The sequence below is a fragment of the Brugia malayi genome (genome assembly GCF_000002995.4).
Source record: "Brugia malayi strain FR3 genome assembly, contig: Bm_v4_Chr1_scaffold_001, whole genome shotgun sequence".
NCBI classification, from domain to species: domain Eukaryota; kingdom Metazoa; phylum Nematoda; class Chromadorea; order Rhabditida; family Onchocercidae; genus Brugia; species Brugia malayi.
Window position 1 is genome coordinate 5,131,908 of NW_025062475.1, and position 26,756 is coordinate 5,158,663.

General features: G+C 29.4%; 2 protein-coding genes across 4 annotated transcripts; one reads left to right on the top strand and one right to left on the bottom strand.

Moving 5' to 3' along the window:
• Positions 1-977: 977 nt before the first annotated feature.
• On the top strand, positions 978-17,418 carry Bma-ncl-1 (B-box type zinc-finger protein ncl-1, putative; the record flags this gene model as incomplete). Of its 3 annotated transcripts, XM_043076602.1 has the most annotated exons (15): positions 978-1,086; positions 6,969-7,036; positions 9,438-9,603; positions 10,570-10,712; positions 10,833-11,048; positions 11,372-11,569; positions 11,739-11,915; positions 12,336-12,564; positions 13,362-13,684; positions 13,978-14,079; positions 14,442-14,599; positions 15,030-15,207; positions 16,160-16,303; positions 16,805-16,948; positions 17,239-17,418. In XM_043076602.1, 15 exons carry the CDS (start codon positions 978-980, stop codon positions 17,416-17,418), a joined length of 2,535 nt encoding a protein of 844 aa, XP_042932536.1. The 3 variants fall into 3 exon arrangements, with proteins under 3 accessions (XP_042932536.1, XP_042932537.1, XP_001893127.2); XM_043076603.1 differs by lacking the exon at positions 978-1,086 and having other exon boundaries at positions 6,971-7,036; XM_001893092.2 differs by lacking the exons at positions 978-1,086; positions 6,969-7,036 and having other exon boundaries at positions 9,531-9,603.
• A 7,388-nt stretch (positions 17,419-24,806) lies between these two features.
• Bm1153 (Uncharacterized protein) lies at positions 24,807-26,480 on the bottom strand (the record flags this gene model as incomplete). The annotated part of the gene is made up of 4 exons (XM_043076604.1): positions 24,807-24,956; positions 25,486-25,561; positions 25,708-25,792; positions 26,414-26,480. The coding sequence occupies 4 exons, from the start codon at positions 26,478-26,480 to the stop codon at positions 24,807-24,809; spliced, it is 378 nt and encodes a 125-aa protein (XP_042932538.1).
• Positions 26,481-26,756: the final 276 nt, after the last annotated feature.

Sequence of the window (26,756 nt, forward strand, 5' to 3'; positions counted from 1 at the left end):
CACTAATAACAGAAATGGTTATGAGAATATAATGGTTATAGGAATAAGAGTAATAATAGTAATAGAATGCTAATACTAATAAATAATAATAACAATAATAATAAGTGATAATAATAATAATAACAATAATAATAATAATAATGACAGTAATAGTAATAAAAATTATAACTGACAACCCGCAATGATAATCGGTAACAACAGTAATAAAAAATATTTATAAATAAGAATAATAACAGTAATGATATTAGTTAATGCGAAATTTAAAATTATACAGAAGAGTTTTCTTTTTTCTGTTCTCAGTAAGTAATTGAATCTGATAACAGATAAGGGAATAATTCTCATCACTTTTACAATTCAGCATATAAAACATATTATATTGCAATACACATATGTACAATGGTTAACTTATATTTGACCACTGGCTATCATTGTATACAATAAGCTTAAGGCTTGTTTCCTCATTTTGAGTTTAGCTATTTTATTGATTTCAAAATTTATTGCATAAATATTTTTTGTGCATGCATCCTTAATGTCATATATGCTTTAATGAGCCATTTTATACATCACTACTTAAATTCAATATTGTATATTAATTTAACTTAACATTTCATTTCATTTCCATTACCATAAATTATTCTTTAGTATCACCACATATAAGTATTTCATTAATAATTTAAGAAATGATTGATTTTGAGAAAAGTTAACAGATGAATGAAATAACTATTAGTAATTAGTATTATGGCTTATTTTCTTGGTCAAAATATGAATAAAATATAGCAGGAATGCATGAAAAGAAGAAAAAAAATTGATCAATTTTTTTTTGTTAACATTTTGCTTCTCAGATTTTTTTTTTTTTTTGCTCAGTACGTACGTGAACTGATGAATGATATTAAATGACGTGTAACGGCGTGTAACGTGTGGATTATGTATAATTATTTGTGATATGATGTTAACATTGTTTTTTCAGAGGGAGAAAGATGAGCGAATCGGGGTCGTTGGGGACAAGCTCGACGGGCTCCGATGCTACAACCGATCCTTTCAGCCAACTACTCGCCTCAATGGCTCGTCCAATACCTTGTGTTACAGGTATGTAATTTCAATTCAGCAAAACTTTTTTTTCTCTTAGGAAGTATTTATTCATGAATTAGCAGCAATAGTAGTAGCAGTATTAGGTAGGGGAAAAAAGGAAATATTAGGTTAATACGGTGTTACTGATAAATCAGGATCGGATTCAGGAACGGAATCAGGATTTGCAATATAAGGATGAAAAGTTAGTTTATGCGACGATTCGTTGCATTATTTAATGATTCCAGAAATGTATTAGTGAAGGAAATTTTCTTTTTGCGTTTTTTTTTTTATATGATTCAGAACTCGAAGAATTACATTACACTGATTGCGAATTTCCGGATTGGAAAATTTCTGAAAATAAGATGAATAAGAAATTTTACCTTTTTCATTTTGTTCCATGTTTTTTTTTTTTTTTTTTCTCTCTCTAAAAATATGGAAGTTTTGATTTAATCAAAATTGATCAAATATTCTCCTGAAAGAGAAAGAGAGAATGTGGAGGGGAGGGAAAAAGAGAGAAGAAACAAAAATGAATTTTTGATCAAACATTAGCATAAAGAAACAAATGGAATTAAAAGAGGTAATTTGTGGATTAGCTAATGAGCCTATTGTCACATTAAAAATATGATGCATTGGTGAATGAAATTAATGGTACAATTAATTTTTATAGCTTATAATAGTGTAACATTAGCTGAGATAGGAAAATTTTATTGAAAGATAAAGGAAAAAGAAATTGTTAATAATAAAAGAGAAAATGACTGATGAATTCGTGTTCTCTTTTTTGTAACAAAATGTAAGAATAAATTAAAATAGCTTTTAGGAGTTGCTTAAATCGAGAATCTGTCAAATTTTACAGTTTTTTTTTTTTATGTGTTCACGAAAATTTCAAATTGATAAATGTGCAGTCTTATCCCTCTAAGGTGTATTTTTAATGACATAATATAAATGACACTTTTTTTTCTGTTTCATTTCTTTTTTAGTCTTTTTTTGCCATATCATTTCATTATTATTTTTAATAGTTTTAAACTTTTGGAATTACAAGAAGATCTCTTGAAAAGATTAAACAAATAAAAAATAAAAAGGAAAAGTAGTTTAATTTAGCATCATTTCCTCTTTTTTTCTAACAAAAAAATTTAATGATAATTGGTTTTGTTTTGGTTTTTTTTTTTTTCCTTAAGGAATGATTATAATTGGTTTATTTATTTTATTTTCTTTTCATTTTTTTTCACATCTATTTGAGTTATATTATCATTATGTATCATATGAATATTAAATAAAAATTCCATAATTTAGTTTTTTTTTATTGATTCGAGTTTACAATCCATTAGTATTTATTTGATTTCTTGCAAAGAAAAAACAAAATTTTAATGTGAATTTATTTGAAAATTTCGATTTATTCATTGCATAAATATAATTAGTTATGATTACTTTTCTTAACAAAGTAATATTTCTTTTCAATTTTCATTTTCGAATATTCTATAAATTTGCAAAATTTTGAAAAGAACGAACTTTTTTTCTTCACATTTTCGAGTTATTCTGAATTTATATTTGAACAAATATTTGCTTAGTTAAACAATCAATTTTTGTATTTTTCATCGTGTTTGTCCTTACAATTTGAATGATAAATGAGAGAGAGAGAGAGAGAAAGAGAGAGGGAGGGAGAGAAAGAATGAAAGATTGTGTTTTTTCAACTATTACTATATTTACATTCTTTATAATTTTAGTTGTGAAAGTTTTGTTTGCTAATTTTTTTCAAAGTTCGAATGATCTAAAGGATATCGGATGAATAGAGAAAGAAGGGAGGGAGGGAAGAGAGGATATAGTTTTGCTGGTTAGACGTAATTGATTTGATTTTTTTTTTATTATTTATTTAAAGGGCTGTAATTATCATTCCTTTTTTATGCAGAATTGGAAATGTTATTTGATAAAATTATTTAATCCAAATTAGCAGAACTATGATTTGATGATTCAAGTGATTTAAATTTAAAAAAAGATCAAACTATGCATGCTTCATTTATTTATTGTATCCGTTTTTTTTTTTTTTTTCAACTAATTTGTTGTCTTTCATCAAGTTATCATATCTTTGTTTTTATCTTTATTTTTTTCAATGTTATAAGAAAGATACATCCAGGAATCTATCCCTTATTTTTTTTTCTTTCCTTTCTATACATATAAAGCAATTCATTTATTCTGCTATTTTTTGTTGGTTATAATAACCTGTTTTCTAATCAATAAAAAAAAAGAAAAAGAGAGTATTAAAGTTAGCAAATGAAGAAGTAGTAAAAATAAGTAAACAGATTATCATTTATTGGTGATAGAAGCTTTTGGGACACAAATTTCCCGCAATCTAAAGATCATTAACCATTACCGTACCCATGTGTGTGTGTATGCATGTGTGTGTATGTATGTGTAGTGAGTAAAATAAGCTGCGAAAAGTGAAGTATGCCTTTTGGATGTGGTTGTTTATGCTTTCTTCGTACTTCATCATATAAATTAAAATTTTAACTTACAACATGTATTGTATATGAATGTATATTTATTTATTTATTCATTTCTGATATATATGCATCCTAAACACATACACATACATACATACACACATATATACGTATACATATACATACAGATGGACACATGCGTACAGGAAAGTTTTGTGTAAGTTATTTGCTCGTTAAAGAGTGGTTTGGTTGCTGTTGGCAGTAGTAAATTTATAATGCATCAAATATATTTTGAAGTTTGTTCCTCTCGGGGATATATGATGAAAAAGAGTAAACAAGTAATGTGAGTGAGTCGCCTTCCATCCTCTTTTCACATACATACACATACACACATACACTCACATACATGTATATATATACATATACATACACCGTGGCCCCCGTTCCCCGCGTTGTTGTGTACGTTGTTGTCCTGCTTGTTTAATCGCTTTCTAGTCTTTTGTTATTGGATTGTTTGATGATCTTCGAACTCTTCGTATATTGATTGCGTCATCATACCTCATTTATTGACAGATAGATGGATGGATAGTAGAGTATATATACTGACTGGCATGTATTATTCAATTACATTGATACATAATACATACATAAACAGTAGATGGAAACATATCACTCAGTGTTAACAGTACACTATGATAACAGTATGCTTGTGATGAAAGGAAATAACATTTAGTAATTAGTGCTGACCAATATGAATATGTATGTATGAGAGTGAGGAGAAGATTTGACATGAAATAGTAAACAGTGATAATTGATGACAATAAAACTACAAAGAATAATAAGCAGCTCGTTTTGTTTATGAAAAAAATAACAGTGTTAGTATTCTGATGGAATCATTTTGACTAATTAGTGATAAATCACATTTTAAATTTCAATTTATTTTGATTACATTGCTAAATTGATGGCTGGTTATGGATCAGGGCAAATAGTAAACTATCTACTCATCGTTTAATAATGTTAGGTTAGGGTAGGGTAGAGTAATGCGAAAGGGTTGGTTATTGCGGAGAAGGAGGGTAAATTAGTGGGAAAGATTAGGGATGTTATTTGTGCTTTCATATGAAAATTGGCACAAAATATTTATTGTTCATATATATATATATGTGGAAAGCATTGGTCAAAGAGTAAGGGAGGGAAAGAGAGAGAGAAAAGAGGAAAGAAAGGAAGAAGAAAATTGAAATTGGCGACCAGGGTGATCTTGATGACGACAAAGTATACAAATGTTAGTAATTACAATAACGATAGTAATAATAATAATGATAAAAGTAAGTTAATAATGGAAAGTATTAGTAGTAAATGCAATGCAATTAAATAATTCCAATGGACAGAGATGGATAACAATTTTAGTGCTTGTGAAATGCTGCATTAAATTTAAAGTATTACTAAATATAAACTATGTCAATTATCATTTTCATTTAATGAAAACAATTTGAGGGAATATAATATTAACAGTTTCGTATAATTTTGGATGAACTAATTCCTGTTGTTATTTCCATCATTCAATTGCGTTAGAAAATAGTGTTGAAAGGATGAAGCAGAATTGGTACATATGAACGACAACAATTAGGCAAACAAATAAGTCATTAATCATTTTGATTGATTAATTTTTGTTAGTTACTTCGTAAATTGGTTTAAATTATTTTTATTTTGTTATCACTATTTATTTTTTCTTATTATCATCGCTATTTTTATTTCTTACTCTCAACTATTATTTATTTATTATTACTCTTTTTTGTTTTATTATTTATAGCTGTTTTACGACATTGTTTTTTAATTATTTATTATTATTGTTATTATTAAGTTGCATAATTCTGTGATAAGTGGGAAGAAGGAAATTGAAAATTCTTTTCTCATTTTTGTTTTTTTAATTTACTGTTAATAATTATATTAGTTTCACTTCTTATTTTTATAATATATTTTCATGAAACTACGTGAATTTCTTTTCACGTTTGATTTAAATGTAATTATTTCTTATGCTTTTCATTCAGCTAATATTTTCTTTTGAACATTTAAGTATTTTTCATTCATCCAAATAAATATATTTGTTTTATTTATTCATCTGTATATTTCTCATTTTTCATTCTATTTGTCAACGGAACGATTTTTTGTCGTGTCATCTTAAATTTCCATTATTTTCTTCATAATTGGACAATAAACAATGGTTTTAATTTCAAGGAGATGGCAAAAAAAAGAAAGCATTTTTTTTTTACTGAACTTTCGAACGAGAAAAGAGTGAAAGTTTAATTTTGTTTAACTTAAATTAATCTAATCTAAATTAACTTTATTGCTACCTTTCCACAATAAATTATAGTTTCTCCAAAAACAACGAAATAGGCAAAATTCAATTTCTGTGTATCTGAAAAAATGCAAATGCAAAAGAGTTTCCATTTTTTTCCTAATACATACTCATTTGAGCTGTTTTTTTCTTTTTTTTAGAAGGAATTGATCTCGATTTTAGTTTTCCCTTTTCTCTTTCTTTCTTTCTCTCTCGCCTTACCTCTCTCTTTTATTCTTTCTTGGGTCTTCCCAAAATTCTTTCGTAGGCTAATGTCAATTTTAATGCAGAATTTTTCAGCTTATCGTTGATTACTTTGTAAATTGCTCAAAAATGAATATTTTATTTTTCTCGACATTTCATCAATTATTATAGGAAATTTCCTTTAATTTTAGTACTTTCAATGTTATATCATGAAGAGGGAAAATATTGACATTAATAATAATAACAATAATGTAGTTAATGAAAAAAAAAAATTGAAAAGCTTATTTGAACTAAATTGCTTTATTTGTTATTAATCAATTAATTATAATTGAAAAATTATTGTTATTATTTTTGAATAATTAATTAGTTAATGTTTACCATTATTGTTCATTATTATCACTGGTTGATTAATTAATTACCATCATTACCATCCATTATTCATCATCTTATAGCATCGGGCAAAAAGGGGGATGGAGAGGAGGGTTTTCACCGCGAACAATTCCCCTTTCTCAACCCAGAATTATCATATTCCATCGAATGAGTAGGATTTGTTGGTGCTGTTACTGCTGCTACTGGTACTACTATTACTTGTGTTCTTACTACTACTACTGTTGTTGCTGCTACCATTTTTATTTTTGTTACTATTATTATTATTATTACCACAACTTAGCTTCTCTCAGGTATCAAGTCCTGAAAATATGTTTAAATCTGAATTTTATAGTATACATATACATATATATACAAGTAACCTATGCATATAAATTAACCTTTTTTTTTGTTTTATTTAAAAGTAGGAGTAAATGAAAACGAGCATACGAAACAAAAAATTGTACTCAGAAAATTCTGTGATAAAATAATTTAAAAAATTCAATTTTTAAAATTATGTAAGTATTATTAAATAAAAACTTTTGGAATTTTCTTTTTTTCAGGTATGTGCGAGCCAACACTTACTGGATCATTTGGTCTTGCGCCCACACCTCCACCACTTAATGAACAGGTATTCCTTTGCCTTCCCTTTCTTTTTTTTTTTTTAAATTTTCTGGTAGGATTATAATGTTGCAACATGCTTAAATCTTCAGTAACTGTATTTCGAAACGATTGTTTCCACTTAGTAGGAAGAAATAAAACAGATAAAGAAATGAGATGGCATAATTGAGAATTGGAAATTCGATTGGGCATTTTTTCTTTTTTGTAACTGTTAGATTTTTGGAATTGCCCATATTGTGTTATACACTTGGAAATATTAACATGGCTTATCATATGTCCGGAAAAGCTGGAAAAACGGAACATGAATGCCGGAAAAATAGTATATGAAAAAATAGTTTATGTTAACTGGGAAATTTTATATATTCAAAATGATGGACATTTTTTTTATTTTACTGCTTTTTATTAATTTTTTTCTGTTAACTTGAACTTGGAAGCTAATTCAAATAGGAAAATATTTGTATATAATACATCGTATATTGCATCTACACAATTTAATCGTTCGAATTTAATCATTAAGGTGGTAGTAATGTTAATCTTATTTTGATAGGTTATTATTTCAGCAACTTTGGAATGTACAATTTTTCGTTCTTTTTGATAGGTCAAAGTACTATATATTTGTAATTTTTAAAAAAACTTAGTAATAATGCATACGAATTTATATTTATGCAAAGAGGATTATTCAGTTAAGATCAAAAGGCGAAGTAGTGATTTTTGTTTTCAGTAATAAATAATGAGTTACGAAGGAAAAAAGTTTTTCTTTTTTCTGTGTTATAGAGAAAGAATAGTGTGTGTCAATAGTGTAATATTAAATGACGTCGAAGTATTTGATGTCATGTATAAACGTCAGAAGTTATTAGTTACATTAGAGATATTTAGGTAAATGGTAGGAATATTTCGAGAAAAGGGCAAGAAATTTTAAGGGGAAGTATGTTAATATATGGTGTTTATAGTTCCAATGTATCAGTGGCATACATTGATACATCGGTAAACATCAAAGGCATGAAGACACATTTGAATTGATTTGATCAGAATGAATTTTATTCCTTTATTTTATATCCATCAGATAAGTTTTTGCATCGTTTGCTGAAGCTACAAATCCATGAAACAGTTGATCGTTTTATTGGAAATAATTCGTATAGTTTTAAATTCTCAGTTGGCATAAGTAAAGAACAAAAAGTGTAATTATAGAAGGTATAATTTTCCAATAATTTTTTGAAAATTTTCCTGGTACTAATGGAGAATTGTTTATATAGATTTTCACATCTATTATTTACCTACATATTCATAAGTAATGATTTACATGCAAATTGTGTCCTTTAAAATAAAAGCCATCAACAGAATAGGAAAGTGAATGTTTACAGACTCGAAATATTTGCTGTGGTATTTGAAGGCTAAATATTGTAGTGAAACATTGTAGGCCTATAGAATTCATTCATGAATTTGGACTGATGTAACCGATGTAACGATAGAAGATTGAACTCTGAAAATGAAGCTGAAATGGTTTTTATAGGTCATGCATTCTTGAACTCAAATGATCTTTCAAATTCTGATGAGTCGTGAATATATATGTTTCATTTCGTTTTTATAATACTAAAGAACAAGTGGAATATATTTTAATCTTTTATGAATTCAAATTAGTAAATATAACGTTGGAAGCACTTTTTTTTTCGAAGATATACCAGATAGAGCGAATGATTGATCCAGTAGGAAATTGACTGTTTAATTCTTATAATTATGCTATTATTTCTGATTGGAACTTGTACAAGTATAGATTGTATGAATATAAGGAAAAAATTTGGAAGACCAAAAAATGGGAACATGATGTATTAAATCGTGGATTTGTGGACTGAAAAGCATCATGTTAGGAATTTTTGTCGTTAATATTTATATAACTTTTGTCTTCCGTTAAGAAAATCTTATATTTAATTCAGTGTGAAATTTCGAGTTTTACTGGGAAATATGTAATTGATTAGCTGGGCATTTGTCATTTGGAATTTAATAAGTAAATCAGGTATTTGATTCCTAGAAAATAACTAATTGACGTCGTTAAGTTGACGTCGAGTTGTTGAAAGAAGTTAAATAAGATAATGATTTATTAAATTCGTGTTAAGTAATTATGCAAGTGAGTTCCACTTGTTTGAGACGTAGTATCAAACTATTTGATTTGAAAAAGTGAAAGTTTTTATCCACTGAAGTAATTAGATGAGTTAATTCGATTGTTGAATAGGCATAATAGGCAGCTTGTATTTGAGTAATTCAGTTTGGTTTATTAAAATTAGATAAAGGGAATATTCGACAGGTTGAGGGACAAGCACCTAGTGCTTATTCCTATAAATAATTACATGGTTTTCTGCTTGAGTTGCAAGTGATGTAAACATTGCATATAATTTGGATGATTATAGATGTTGCAGGTGGTAAAGTGTCCGCTATGTTTGGAACCTTATCGTGAGCCAAAGGTTCTTGCTTGTTTTCACAGTTTTTGCAAATCATGCCTGGAACGGCAAATGGATGATAACTGTGCGGAAAAAATCGTATGTCCACAATGTCGCGTTGAAACACAGTTGTCAATACAGCTTGGTAAAGCATATTATATTTCATGATCCCAAACTGTTTGTTTTATTCATTACTGTCCGGTACCAAATATCCAATCTTTAATTGCGTACATATCCACCGGATATTCTGAATCAGAATTTTTTAATTCTGAATCACAAGGATTAGATGTTTTTCGAAAAAGGAATGAGAAACAGCTAGGTATCGAGGTAATGAAAATGAAAAAAGTGCTGAAAAGAAAAAAGGAGTTGTAATTAGGGAAGAAGGAAGAAAGGAAGAAATAAAGATCATTAACAGCTTCTCGTTGCACTGATATACCAAACGTTGCTGGTTTTTCCTTCCAATCATACGAAACTCTTCTGAACACGACAGAACAACGATTAATAGCATTTTTCTTTATCGGAGAAATAAAAAAAAAAAAAAAAAACACATTGATAAGTGTGATTTCTACATGACATTCGAAAGCATCCTGACATCTCATTTTTTTTTTTTAGATAAGAAAAACCTTGGTAAGCAGTATTTAAAGGCTATAAATAGGAAGAATTATTCTTTGGTTTTACTGTGCTCTTTCTTTAATCTAAGGGATGTTTTAGACTTCTTTTTTTTTAGATGTTTTAGACTGTTTTAGCTTGAAAATTTTTCTTCATCTTTAACCTAGAAAGTTGGATTTTAATGAAAGAATGAAGTTAAAATAAAAAACAGAGATTGATTGCAAGATGAAAGAGGGCAGTAGGATCTTATCTTTCATCAATCACGTGAAGAATATACATACGACATTGTTTTCGGCTGTAAGAAAAAATTTTTGTGAGATCCACTGACGTCAGCAAAAAATTTTTGCCTGAAAAGGTGATTAGATTGTGACGAAACTTGTTTCGATGCGGGCGGCAGCATTTTTTTTTTTTTTTTTTTTTTTTTTCGCAGAAATTTGTTTGAAGTTTTCTTTGGAACATACGACGTTTTTAAAGAATACATTGATGTGCATTGTATTTTCAGGCATAGAAAGTTTGTTAACCGATTATGGACTGGAAAGTGTTATGACTCGTCAAAATTTAGCCGACGATAAAGGATTGATATTTGGCTCACCAAGTTCAACTTCATCTTCACCACCATTGATTGAACCACCTTCATACGATCAGGTTTTTATTTGTTTTCATCATTAAAATCGTTTTTGGATTTTATTGGCTTGATTTTTTGGATCGGCAAATTCTTTAAGGAGATCGTTTGTTGTGCTTCAGTTAGCGTATGTCATTTTATAGAACAGTAATAAGAATTCATCATGTACGGGTTGCAAAAGCGGTGAACTTGCAAGCGCATTTTGCCAAGATTGTACACATTTTTTGTGTGCTAATTGTACTTTGGCTCATCAATACATGCATTGTTTCGAAGGACATCGAGTTGATCAGTTATCTCAGGAGGATGCTGCTGCTCTCGCTGCTGCATTTGCTGAAAAAAATGCTTGCAAATGCATACAAGTAGTGTTTATGTGTCATCGTTATTAACATGAATATCAGATATTGTGAAGTCTAAGAATAAATTCAGTTTTTTTTTTTTTTTTTTTTCTAGAAAAAAATGAGAATAGTCAGAGTTTATAATCATTATATAATTTATTATCATTTATAAGCATTTATATGCATGGAATATACTCAGATCGATCATGTACAGCTTATTGTCATTTCATCGTTTTTCACTCGGGCTACTTTTGCTTAATGGTCGAAAAAATGAGATATTTGTAGTCGACTAGAATAGAGTTAAGAATCACTGTTATGTAAGTGTGTTGAATTATATTCCCTTTTAGCATCGCTCACAACCATTGCGATATTTCTGTTTAACATGCAACCTTGCAATATGCATGGAATGTACTCAGGTCGATCATGTACAGCCGACGCATCAGTATGAATTAATCAGTGATGTGGCCGACAAACAGATGGCAATCATGGAAACATTAGTTCAGGATGCTCGTCTGAAGCATTCTGAACTTCTTGAAACCTATAAAGTATGCTTTGGTTTTTTCTTGTAAAGTTGGTTTTGGAGAAAGTGAACCAACCAGTAGCGGTTTCCAATATTTAAAATATTGAGCGAAAGAGGAATTTTTTGTAATCTAAGGTTTTATTTACACTGAAAACTTGATACACATTGATTTTTGTCAAAAAACAAAATTTTAGATGGTTGATGCAGCACAAAATCGTTTAAGTTGCTCACTGACCAGAGCTCACCAGAATGTGGACGATGCAACTCAAACGTTGATTCGTATAATTGAAGACAATCGTCGACAGATTATCAAGGATTTGGATAACGCTTATGGTGCTAAACAGTTGCAACTCACTGTAATTGACAAGAAGGTATGTTTGCATAAGATGTAATAAGGAATTAAATTTCACATTCTTCCTTTTCACCTCTGGAAGCTCATAAAAAAATATTTTCGGTGATAGTGATACAGTGGATGTGACAAGTTTGAAAAAAATTTCACTGAAGGAATATCATGGTTTATTGAGGGGCAATATCTACAGACACAAAAATATTTGTTTATAAGTTTGACATATTTGTCATTTTAGTGTATTTGAGATTAGCGTAGTAGTGTAAGATGGAAATAGTGATCACTAAGAGATGTTGATGATGACTGATGTTTTTTAGTGATGACTTCTTCAGTGTTTAAGGTAAAGGTACGTAAAACCATAGTGAACAATGGATTTAAATAACCAGAATAATTGTTGAATGTAAAAAATTTTGAAATTTGAGATTTTTCGAAAATCTATTCTTAGGTGCAACAGATGGCTGAAAAATTGGCACAGACAATTGAATTCACTTCACGTCTTGTTAAATATGCTGCACCAACAGAAGTAATGGTTTTCAAGCAACTTTTGCATACCCGTCTACAAGTATACTTTTCGTTCAATCCGGATAGTAATAATATTCTACAAACAACATGTGAACTTGATTTTCCACCGCTAAACTCGAATGTTGCTCGTCAACAAATTATTAGTATTATGGGTGCGTTTATTTTCTCTCCAATTAATATTATCGTAATTTTATTGTGCATTTAATTGATTTTGACTGGAATCTAAGTTATTGTAATTATAATCTCTCATTCCGTCTGTACTTCTTTTGGTAACTATTTAATCATTTTTGATTTGAACATATTTGATACAATAAATGTAAAAAAGTAACAACGAATGAAAATAAGTGGTGTAAAAGAATATATGAATTCAGCATATTTGGTGAATTCTTTTACATCAAAAAAATTACATTTGGTTACCTGCTTATTATTGCTTGATTTTATCAAAAGCTAGTTTAACTTTTAAAAAATTTATACTTATTTTAAATGTGAGGTCTTCTTTTCCCAGTAATAAGAGGAAGAGGTAAAATGACTGTTTTGATAGAAAGCAACAGAATTAAACTACTATCCTTGTTTTTCATCTTTCGCTGTCAAATAGTGTTTATTGTTTTCCGCTTTTCCTTTTCTGCGTTTTAATTTTTTTTCCTGTTTTTTCTTACCGGTTTTTATTCACAATTACGAAACGAATAATTATTAGTGAGGTGCTCAAATGAATTAGTTGGAAACGCTGAAATCTGAAAATATTTAGTGAATGACAAAAACCTAATATCGTATAATAATATCATGGGAAATTTAACGACCAATTGGGATAAAGTGCAGCATGTGTCCCAGTAAACCGTAGAAGGAGAATTATATGCATATCATCTTCCTCCACAAATAGCATTTGTACTTGTGGAATATACTTTTGCGATACTGTTTGAATGCTAACTTCTGGAATTGCGGACAACTTCAGGTCTCGTTCGAGGTGCATCGGAATGGCCTCAAGGAACAATATCATCAGCAAATGCAGGAATGCCTCCGGCACCAATTGGCCGACCAGCCAGTCGACAGTTGACTCGATCAGTAGCAGCAACCAACGGTGCATTACCTGTCAATAATTTCTCTGATTCAAATTTGGTACGACCGAAAAATGAATATGGTGGCTCCAGTCAAAGTCTCGGAACATTTGTTACAGTTGATAATGGCTTTAGTAATCAGTATGAGAAGTGGAGTATGGGACTTGAACCAGCTAGTGGTTTGCAACTTGCTGAGTCACCTGATTTAGAGCTTGAAAAGGTTTGTTTACAGACTGATTTCATTTTGAAAATTCCATAGAAATAGAAATGAACTGATGAATGAAGTGTTGGCTTATATTTGATATACTGTCATAATACAATCCTTTTTTTTGATGTCGATAAATTTTATTTGCGGTAGAACCAGTACGGTATGGTTATGCGATGGCTGTACCGTTGAACAGAAATGTTATTAGCCAAAAACAGGATCCAGATTTTCACGTTTTGCAGAATTAGGGTTTTCTTCTTAATTTCATTCGTTGATTTCAGGGCTGAAAATTGTTAATTCATTTGCAGAACATGGGCATTAGCAATCTTTATCCACCACGAGCGCAGATCAAGAGACAAAAGATGATTTATCACTGCAAATTTGGTGAATTCGGAGTTATGGAAGGACAGGTTATTATAGTTTTATTTACAGATATCTACAGTTTACAGTTTTACAGATTTTAGTCTCAGGTCAAGTCCAGGTTTGTGTTCAATTTATTTTATCACATGCATTACATTTTTATGAGCAGATGGTTTTATTATTTCATGGATTCATGTCATTTCCAGCCGCCGTTTGTTAAGAAATAGATTTGAAGCACTAAATACCAGTTCTATGTTTCCGGCATATCAGAAAACTCTTCTCTCTAGTGATACGGAACTTAGGATCCCAGCAGAGTTATAATTCATTCATCCGTAATTGAAATCGTGGTTTGATTGTACCCTTTTAAAATAAATTAAGGAGAAATGATAGAAAATGAAGAAATTTCTTTCAGTTTACGGAACCATCCGGAGTTGCGGTAAATGCACAAAATGACATTATCGTTGCGGACACTAACAATCATCGTATCCAGGTATTCGATAAGGAAGGTCGTTTCAAATTTCAGTTTGGGGAATGTGGTAAGCGTGATGGCCAGCTGCTTTATCCCAACCGGTTCGTATATTATTTTGCGAACTTTTTTGACGCTAATATTTAATATAAGTAGAGAATGGTGTATGCAAAAAAGATATCCAAGTAGAAAAGAGTTTGGAGTTTTTATTCATGTAACTTTGACTGGGAGTTGCTTTCTGTGTCAGATTTGTGCGGCGTATTGTCCAGTTGAAGGGTGAGTCTGTTCTGAAAACATTTATTTGGTAAGATAGTTCTTCTTAGATTCGAATTTAAATATCATAAATGAGCAATGTATCATTTTTTTTTTGAATATATACATGTAGGAAACATGTTAATCATATAGCGCTAATTTAACAAAATTTAATGACCTGGACCATATAGCTAAATTCTCGAAATTCTAGTATTTTAATTTACGAGGAAAATGCGATGAGTGGTCATTAAGCCTATTATGTCATGCGTTTATTATTTGTAGTGTGGCGGTAAATCGTCTTACCGGCGATTTTATCGTAACGGAACGTTCGCCAACACATCAGATACAAATTTATAATCAATACGGACAATTCTTGCGCAAATTTGGAGCAAACATTTTGCAGCATCCTCGTGGTGTTTGCGTTGATAGTAAAGGACGCATTATTGTAATCGAATGTAAAGTAAGTTGGATTTTATTCAAACTCACATCATTTTTAAATTTACTATTTCAGTATTTGAATAGGTTATAAATCTGTCACCAGGCAAGCAAAACTTGTGAGAATGCACATTTCATACACAGTTTCTAAGTTATTTGGTTTATTGTATGATGCATAATGATTTAATTCAAAATGAAATTTCTTTTTATATAGTAATCAGTTCTGATATGTTTGCGTAGGGCGCTTAAGGAAACTAAAATTCAAGTAAAGGAATTTGATCTTTTGAGTTTTTTTCAAGATTCGTGTGACTTCTGAAGTTTTCTAAAAGTCACAGTCCCAGCAACAGGTTCATATCGTTCCTCTTCCAACAGTTGTCTTTAGCTGTTGATTACTAATGTATATTTGGAGAATTATCTGATCGATCTTTATTTGCTGAAATAATTGCAACAAACGCAGTTGTAGCTTTTTCATATAAATGACTCAGTTGTTTTCGTATGTAAATCAAAAAAAAAAAAGTTAAAAGAAACCAATAGAAGGGGAAATAGTACGTACATTCCATGTGTTGGAAATATTGATAATATTAAGAAAAAAAAGTGGTAGAATTGATAAGTAAAATAGCAGTGTTGAATGACAGATGAACTGGAATTGGTGACTTTATAGGACTGATTAATTAAATTGAGAATATTCTATAATTTTAGAACAGAGACTCGAGACTGAAGTTAAGAGAATCAGGTGCTTCTTTTGGAAGATAGGATTCATTATCACTATTGTGAATTGGTGATAACTGTAACTGTAGTTAATAAAGGATAAGCCTCCTCTATTAGATGTTTAGTCAGTAATGGATAATTCTCGTTTTGTCCACAAACGCAAGTCAGATCGAATTCTTTCAGTCCAGTAGAGAAATTTTAGAATTGGATTTTAATTTCCCTAAATTTTAAATGTTTTATTTGAATCGAAATTTACTATGACATTTCAGGTTATGCGTGTAATAATATTCGATATGTTTGGTAATATTCTGCAAAAGTTCAGTTGCTCGCGTTATTTGGAATTTCCAAATGGAGTTTGTACAAACCACAAGCAAGAAATCTTAATTTCGGACAATCGTGCGCACTGTATAAAGGTTTGTTTAAACTGAAATGTTATTTATTCCATGCTTTTGTGTTCAATGTTTTCAGTGTACTGGAGGACCATTCAGTATTGTAGTAATAGTTCTGCTTTGAATAAGTGCAGTTGTCAGAAAAGACATTTTATAATTTGCAAAGTCTTAAATACATTGCTAATGGATCAACCTTTTTCGCAATTCTGCTAATTTCATTTAGCGTTAACACAAAAAGTTTAGGAAGAATTTTACACGGAAGGAAAGTTTATGGAGAATATTTAGTAAATAGTGGAGTCATAAGAAGGATGAAAATGAGAGAAAGAAAGTTCGGCATAATGGTTCGTGAGGTCGAGAAAATATATGAAATTCACTTCGAATCCTTGTTTCTCTTGACCCTAGATTATGAGTGTCAGTATGGCTGAGTCATATTCTTCCAAGCAGTCACAATCTAATGGAATAACTCTTTTTAATATAGCATTTTAATGGCATATTTTATTTATTTTAGTTGATGTTTTTTTACAGGTATTCAACTACGATGGACAATTTGTTCGGCAGATTGGCGGTGAAGGTATTACAAATTATCCTATTGGTGTGGGTATAAATTATGCTGGTGATGTTGTTGTAGCAGATAACCATAATAATTTCAATCTCACCGTCTTCAGTCAAGTGAGTTCACCACCAGTCATGTTTCAAAAATAAACCCATTAACTTCGTCAGATTGATTCAAAGTTTTAGTGATGAGTCTAGATCTCAGAAAATAGCGTGGTTATGTAGCCTACTAAAGTAATTTAACTTTTTTTTTTCTCACATAAATTTATCTTCATAATCAAAAAGGTTTTTCACTAAGCCTTGAATAAGACGTTGATCTTTCCTCAATATATACCTAACAGGTGAAATATCGAGAACAATGTATTTTTCAACCAAATTTTGTTGTCCTAAATGATGAACTATTTCAGGATGGAACCATGATCTCAGCACTTGAGAGCAAAGTGAAGCACGCACAGTGCTTTGATGTAGCACTTGTTGAAGACGGTTCCGTAGTATTGGCAAGCAAGGATTATCGCCTCTACTTGTATCGTTATCAGTCATCTGGCACAACGACGGCAGGGGCGGCGACAACAGGCAGTCCGAAATAACTATGTAAGCAGGCGGGACAACGAGTAACGCAATAGCCCGTTATCGAATATGTTAAAAAGGAAAGTCCGTGTTTAAAGCTCAAAGAAGAATTTTTGTCCTCTTATTTTCGAAAAGTTGCCAAATTTTGCTATCAAAAACGAAGAACAGAAGACAGGAAATCAAAATGAAGAAAGGAAAGTTTTTCAGACTGAAAAATTTGAACTTGCTGAATATAGAGAATTCAGTTTTAAGCTCGTTAGCCCTGTTCCAAGCCTGAATAATATTTGTTGATGCATTTTTTCTTCATTCTTGACGATATGTTTTTTCACTCGAAAAAACTGTTGTTGATGCTTTGTGTGCACGAAATATTTTCTGGCACCAGCTATTTCTTCGTGGTAATGATTTGTTATCACCATTATCCTCATTGCTAGCTTGTTTTATTCAATTGTAATTAGAGTGTTTTGGTCGTTGATCGTCATTGTTCCATTACTAGTCACACCATCCCATCACCACTCTCTTTCTCTCTCCCGTTGCCGCCAAGCTCCGTCGTTCCTCTCTAAGTTTTGTTCACAACAGCAATTAAGTATCTTCGAAGTAGAAGATTCTCATAGTTAAATTAATCGCTTTTCGGGCTCTTTTTATAACTGTAAATTTTGATTTTTTAAGTTTCTGAAATATTTTTACTCAATATGAGAAGTCCTAAAAGTTTTGTGATCGAGATTTTGTTTTTCGCTTTTTTTGCTTTTTTAAATCTTTTTTTTTTTTTTTTTTTTAAATCCTTGGTGGCGCTGACGGCCATAAAGTTTTTCTTAGAGGAAAATGGAGTGTTTGTGGGAAGAATCTGTTTTAGAATTCTGCAAGGATTTAAAACTTTTTATGGTATCGACATCATTATCCAAAAAAGTTTCATAAGTGTCCCTTTTTTGTTGTTCCTTTAAATGTTAATACCCATTTCAAATATGTTAGTAGTTAATTTTTAAAATTTCAGTGTTGTCGCATTCAGTTAGCAGGGCAAAACAAAAATCACTCTCATTCTTTACCTTCTTCACCATTTATATATCCTTCCCTTTTGTTCCGCATCAAAAATTCGCATTTCTCAAATTCGAACTTGAATTTTTTTGGTTATGATTGATTTTTTTAAATTTGTTGTTTGAGATATATGTGATAGCACGCTGCTCGTTTTGAGATCTGTTTTGTTCTAGCGGTTTTTTATTCTTCCTCCTTTAGAAATCACAGCAATTCAGGTCTGGTCCTCTCCTACTCCTGTAATTTTCATGTCCAAGATTTTTTCCGAAAAAACTGCATGTCTTGTTGCTGCTTTAGTCACCTTTGTTACTTACGTTTGGAAAATAGTCCTGGGTACGACCACTGACCTACGATATTTTTAAGTGTTTTAGTAGTTGAATTGTATAATTTTCTTTTTGTTCGCATCATGTAGCCTAAATTTAAGCTGTTTTATCTATAGCTGGTTGTTACATCATCCCCCACCTGTATGTGAGGGTGGATTGGCTTTTGCTTTTCAATTTTAGATTTATTTAATCGTTATAATTTCCCTTAAAAATCGACATTTGGTTTCCTCTAGACACGTCTCTTTATACATTCTTTCAATGAGAACCGACCCGGTGGTACTGTTGCATGTTTTGCTTTTTCCTCTTATTTCCTCCATCATTTGAGGATTTTTATTTTCATTTTTTTCTGACCTATGTTTCTCTTCTTGCTTGCATTAAAAATTCATTTAAACGGAAATAGTTTAAAGGCATCATAACGTAATTTTAGAGTTTCACTATTTTGTTCTTTCCTTTCATTCGTTTTTTCTTTTTTTTTTTTTTCTCAAATTGAAATATGTTTCTCCGGTTCTATTATTTCGTTGTTGTATTACTATTATGATTGTTTTTTTTTTTTTTTTTTATTAGTATTTGTGAGTTTGTTAAAAAGTTTTCATCTCCTACTGTTTCTTTTTTAAGTATTTTTATGTAAATAAATATGTATTTTAATATTGTAATTATATACGATTAAGTATCCTACTGCAACATATAGTGGCGCTAGTAGTAGAAGTAGTAGTCGTAGTACAATTTAATCTCACACAGCGTGTTTACTCTGCTTTTCATCCGTTAATAAAAAAAACAACAAAACAAAAACAAAAAAAAAATGAAGAGCGGAATTTTGTTTTTTCTTTCAATCATGATCGTCGTACTCCTGCTCCAAACTCTATTGTACATGTTATTATGTTGTATCCTTTCATGCCGTGCTGTATATTTTTCCACATACTTTTTGTGATACCTAGCGTATACATTATAGTACACTGTACTCTATTGTCTTTTACTCTTTTAGTTGACGCTTGATATTTGTGTTGCGTTTTCGTAATTTGAGTTTCAAATCCAAGTGAAATGGAATATTTTAAACTTCCTCGTGTATTAATTGAACTTTATTCTGAAAAGAAGATCATTTTCCTGTGCTTCATTTTATATTTATATATTTTTTAAATGCTACATACTTTCCAAATTTCATTTTTTGATTACTATTCCTTCAAAAAATTTCACGAAAATGAAGTAAAAGAAAAATTGGAAGGGAATATGATATAGACTTCGTATTTTTATCCCCATTTTGTTTTTCTTTTCTTTTTTTTCTTTTTTTTGTTTTATGTTATAATACCAGTCTTTAAAGTTTATCAAGATTTGAAACTGCAAATAAAGAGAAATTGAATTGATGAGTTTTATTAAACATTTTGTAGCACACTTCCTCTTCGCTTTTTGTTATATCTTTGACAACTCTCCCTACTTGTTTGGACTTTGCTTTTCCCTTATTTTCTCTCTTTTTCCTTTTTTTTTTTTTAAAAAAAATTTTCGTGTTAGAAGAGTGCTTTTCAAATTGAGCTTAAATTCGTATCAAATTCTCTTTCAAATATTTTTGAATACCTATGTGATACTTAGTCTCCTATCCTATCCTATCAGTTTAATCGGTTTAATAGAAAAGGAAAATTTTCTTATCTCTTCTTTCTCTTATCCTATTTAATTACTTTTATACATTTAATTTGTACAATACGGCTTTTATTCTCCTGTGAAAAACAAATGCATGTTTGGAGAAAAAAGAAATTTTGCTGTCAAATGCGACGATTAATGGATGAAATGGAATGATTTAAAAGAAAGAAAAATTCCGATTATTATTAATGATTAGTTTCTTCGATTCAGCGATTTCTATCAACACTTCCGGTTTGTTCTACATGTTATTTAACACTCTCATCAGAACACATCGTCATCACATGTATCAGATATTACTAACATTTAAGGTAAACAAAAGGAAGAAAAAGCTCTAGTTATATATGTGTGTTACCAATATATGTATTTTTCTTTTTTTTTTTTCAATTTCTCTGATTACAATTTGTTTGTTTGTTTTTGTTTATTCCTTACTTTTTCTCTCACTCCTCATTCAATAATAAAACTCCCACGTTTTTTACATCCTTATTCTTTCTTCCTTTAATACTTCAATATATAAAAGTTTTGTGTTTTATTTTCTCCTGAAATTAACTTGATGGATAGATATCGATATGACTTACTATGATTGCATCATAAGAACTTAATAAATGCAATCTTCATTTTCTCGTTTTACTTTTCTTCTTTTGACAAATTCTCAACTATCATTTTCTTTACAGTTTCATAAACTAACTTTTTTATTGCAAATTTTTTCCTTTCATTTATCGTTTCGGTTTCTCATCGAACGATTAATTACATTGTTACGATTTCAAAAATAATCGTAATGTGCGTGTGTTGCGATGAGACGTCTGAATCAAGAATAGATTACCGTTATGTGAAAAGGTCTTCATCAAATATTTTTATTTTTCCAGGATTTTCTTTATTTTTTTTTTTTGGAGAAAGAACAAGAAAGGAAAGATTTGCAAGAATTTTATTTGCCCTTGTTGTCGCTTTAAAAAAATTGAATATATAAAATATATATTCTATAAAATTGAATATATAAAAGAGTTTTTCTTTTTTTCTTCATCTTCTTGCTTCTGATCTTAAATTTTCTAAAATTTTTTCGAGAGAGTTAAAATTGTTCCAAAAAATATGCTTTTTTTTTTTTTGTGATTGATGCAGATATGTTGACTTTAATCAAAATTTTATTTTTACAAATCTTTTCCAAGTATAAGCAGTTTTTATCGATTCGCATTCGATCGTTTATCATACATCCAATCACCTTACTATGCTTTTTCATTGTCCATTTCTCTCTATTATTCAAATAAGTGATAAGAACGAAGTATGTCAAGAAATGAAATCAAGAATTTTTCATTCTAGTTTTCTTCTCTTTTTTCTTCTGCTGTATATGGAGAGAGATTTGGACGAAATTTCTTACTTTGTTGTGCTATTCATTTTTTGCTGTGTTCCATTTTATCTTAATTCAGTTGTTTATTGTTGCATAAGTTGTTTTTTTTTTTTTTTTTTTTTCTACTCTCTTTTTATGAAAGAATTCAAGAATTATTTAGTTTCATTTAAAATTTGAAACGAGCAGAGCTTTTCTCCTCTTTTTTTTTTTTGCTTCATTTTTTCTCATTATCCTTTCATCTCCTTCTCTCTTTAGAAGTCAAACAGACAGAATAGGAGTAATAACTTCTTTATATTCATTATTTTCTAATTTTTCGAATTAATAATGTTCCTAGCATATTATTTCTAATCATTTATAGATTTTACTCAAAAACAAGCCCACCATGTTTTCTCTTTTTTTTTGACTTTGCATTCAGTGATGTATAGAATATACTTCGTCGTCGATAATTTAGTCCAAGCAAAAGCATTTTTTTTTTTTTTTTTTGTGGTAATTTCTTCTTTTTCAACACTTTTTTTTGAGATGAATAGGAATGACATGCGACAGCTGTTGAATTATTTTTGAATTATGAGGAGATATTAATGATAATTGCTTATCTCCATATTATTTCAACAAAATTAGAAAGAGAAAATCGAGAAATGTTGCAGCTGATATCTTTATTTCTTTTAATCTTCCTTTCTCCTTTTTGTTTCGAAAACAAATTATAATAAATACATGCCTATATATTATTTCATTTTTTTCCTAAAAAAATTGCGTTTTCCGCCATTCTTTTTCCTTCATCCATTTCTATTATCAAAATTTTCCAAAACTTGATTTTTTTCTTGCTTCCTTTTTTTTCTTATCAAAATTCAAGATATTATGAGCGGCTTACTTGTGTAAATGACATGCTGTTAATTAGTAAAATGCTTTCTTTTTTTCGTTTTGTTTTGATGAAATGATGAAGTCATTAATGAGAGAAAAAAGGAAGATAAACGTTATTGCTATCAGTTCTTTTCTTTCCTTATCAATTATCGCCTCATTATCAACTTCTTTATGTCTTAGTTATCATTATTATCATCTGGTTAATAAATAATATTACCCTGCTGTTTAGCCCTCCCCACAATTATCAGTCCTTTTCTCCTCCAAATATTATATTATATATATATGTATATGTCTCCTTTTTCGCATGTCTTTCAACCATCATCTCGGTCTTGTAAATATCATACAAATGCATTACACGCACGTATACATACAACTACACGTACACGTATACAAACATACACAGTCTCTATCACGTATGTATACATGTACACACGCGTGCACGTACACACACACACACACACAGATATACTAACTAATCTTACAGCTTATGCGAGTATATTGTTGTTGTTATTATTACCGAAGGAAGTTAGCATATGTATAGCAAATTCTTTTTGTTTTGTTTGTTTGTTTTTTTCTTTTTTTTTTGTTTTCCATTCTGTATAGAAGATGAAATTTGTTATACTGTGTGTGATAGTAAGTTGATTAAGGAAAGGTAGAGGTGTGAAATTTAACAGACATTTGCTTTTTATTTCTGTTTCAAGGAGATAAATCATTTTTCCTCATACTGTGTGATATTTGAAATTTCAAATCACGTAAAAATAAAACGATGAAAAAAAGTGTCAGTGTTTTCTAATATTATCTAGAGATTTAAATCAGTAAATGGCGAATCAGATATGCATATTAATAATGTCTGACTTAATAATAATCTAATAATATTGACAGGAAAATTGAAAATGGAGGGTTTTTTGTTGTAAAATTAATTTTGATTGGAAATTACTATAAGAATGTGATTAGTGTCCAAATGTCTGGTCTAATCCAAGGTATATGATATATTATAATATCATATAATATTACATCACTATTCTAAACAGTGTAGTTTTTATATAATGTGATCCATAGATGAATTTTACTTTTTTCCTCTCGTTTTTAGTTTCGCCTTTTTTTTTTTTGTATACGTTCATGTAGTTTCGTATCTTATCCACTCTGCTCTCTTTGTAATATTTTTGCAAAAGTAAAAAATTTGTCAAAAAAGTTGAATGTTGTTTTTTACCTTTTATTGTTCTCAACACATTCAACATGATATATATATCGCATAAATTCGATTTATTTTTACAAGAAAAATGGAAAAGTGGGAACAGAATTTAATATTTTCCGATAGTTTGATGAAGAAAGTCTTAATTAAACGAAATAGGTCAAATTGATGTTTACGTGGCCATCCTGAATCCAAATGATACGGTTGATATGTAGGGAAGTAAGTAGTACAAAAACTATGTCTCACAAAGGTTGGAAGATGCTTAAAATTAGACGATTCTATTTCAGATATATCAAAGTGTCAAACTAACTACGCAATGCTAGTAAAATTTAGTGGACATTTATTTCAATAATTCATTTTCCTATTCGTTCAATCAATTCAACAGATTGTCTATTGTTGAGCGACTAAGCAACAGGGTTATTTCAAAAATCATTTACAAGGTTCGATGAAGAACTTATGAAGACAGATAGGAATTATTTATTGGTAAAATTTAAAATGAATGTTCCGCTCTTCATTCATTGCCTTGCTTTTTGCTCTGTACTCTACAGAAAAACAAGTCAGGAGATTAAATTATTTCCTACCAAAAAGTTATCTCAAAACCTGAAAAGTATAATCGAAATTGATGATATCAGGAATTCACTGTATAACGATCAGTTATTTCAAATTACTTAAAATCTTTTTGGATTAAGGAAAATTTTTACTCTGAACTTTGAAACTAATGTAGTAAAATACCAGTGAATATGTGAAGTTGTTATGATCAAAGATCATGGTATTATTGGTATTGCCCTCGGAAATTAGATACTGTAATCATTTTCACTGCAGTCATAATCATTTTATCATTGCAGTCCTCATAATTATTATTCAAACTGATAAGTATTCAAACCTATAATAATTGATTGTTTGTCGATGTCTACTAACTGTTGTCAGTATTCTGTTCCCTCTTAAATGCTCCTGGTCAATCGTTATCATCGATAACTGGACAAATAAAAGGTACCAAAGTGATGAATTAAAAATATCAGTACATAAAACAAATTATTTTCATTACAGTACTACACTTTCCGGTATAAATTGATCATAGCATAAGGAGCATTGTATAATAGCACCTGCAGCAACAGCGGTCGCTATGATAACAATTGTGGCAGTTGCTGATAAACCGATCGTTAATGCTACCGCTTTACTGTGTTTGATGATCTGAAGGAAAGCAAATATAACGTATTCTTGTATTATCTCTTTTTGTTGCAAAATAAAACTTTTGTAAATATTCCAACCGAAATATAAATTATTTTGTTCTTTTATTATTTACTACTACTATTATTATTAATTATTACTATTTATTTATTTATTTATTATTATTTATTATCACTATTTTAATAATTATACTCAATTATAGTATTATATGTTCGCATAGTTTTAGGGTAATGATTTCTAATTTTTATCTTGAATTTCAACTACATTCCCCAATTTAAAATTCTTGTCTTTTCTGGATGTCGTTGAAAATTTGAAAAAATGATTTTTCAATTCAAATTTCATTTCATTTGTTCTTTTTTTATTTTATTTTTTGGTTCTCATCATACAATCACGAGCATATTCAAGAAAATTAATTGATAATGTTTGCTAATAGAACTATTTTTCTTTTTCAGTCAACTCCCAACAATTACTCTAAATTCCCCTGTTACTTTATATCACTTTACTTTATATAATACAATGCGATACATGCTACCATGTCAGCCATGAATTCATCGTAACGCTGATGTCTGATACTTCTTTTGTCGATGCTTCGAAAAATTTCTCTTTTCCTATAAAAAAACCCTTTCCGTCTCAATAATATTAGCAATATGTCAACTATTTTGTCATCCGTCTCATTCTTTTTCTTTTCATATTAATTTGGGGTGTGTGGAAGGGTAACAGGTAAGAAAAGAGCAAAAAAAGAAAAGCAAATCACCGGGAATCTTTCCTTCTTATTTCTCTATAATCGTATGCGTTTGCAGTGTTTGCATTAGGATTGCCATGAAATGCCAAGGTATTTACTTAAAATTGATTAATTTGATAAAAAAAAAAAAAAATTCAAAATTAATTATTTACTCTTTCCTCTTTTTTTTGGAAATAGTAAATGTAAATAGATGTAAGTATACTTTGGCTAGCATAATTTTGAATACAATTCTTTCAGTCGTTTTTTTTTCTTCTTTCTTTCTTTTTTTTTTTTGATATTTTTAAAATTTTTTTAGTTGAGGAGAAAAAACGAAATTCTTCGCTTAATTTTATATCGTGTTCACTTTATTCTAACTCACTTATATTTGTAATGGTTTAATAGCAAATCGATCAAACTATAACAATAATCATTTGAGTTTAAGACTGAAAATATTTAGATTCTGCGTTGAAAATAAATTCTAGATTAATAATAATGAAATTCTAGTTCAAAATAAGTTCGATGTTTTAAATGATCAAATTATAGATTGAAAGTAATGAAATTACAGTTTTAAAATAGATGATTGAAAGTAATTAAAAATAGATTATAATTAATCGGATTTAATTTAATAAAATGTGAAAATGAAGCAGTCAGAATTATTGTAAAAAGTTGAAAGAAAGATACGAAGAAATTAATACTAAAAGTGATACTGAAAATTGTCACAAGAATAAAATAATTTTACCTTCAACATATTTTATGGAAACACAATTAGCAATTACAGTAAAATACCACACTAAACCGACTTTCATCGTTTCAAAAAAAACTAATGAATAATCTTTAATCATCATGTATCATTTATAATGCTTTTTTTTCGTCTTGATAAGTTGAAAAAAAAAAAAAAAACTGAACAAATTTTGCGTATAGCTGATTAAATTTTGAGAAGTTCCTAAAATAATAGCATCAATTTAATCGTTTAATGCATAAATGTTCCATAAAATTCTCAATTTTCTTTTAAATATTTTTTTCTGTTTGCTACTAAATACTTTTTGCTTTTTAGTTATCATTATTTTCTCGTTGATTTATCC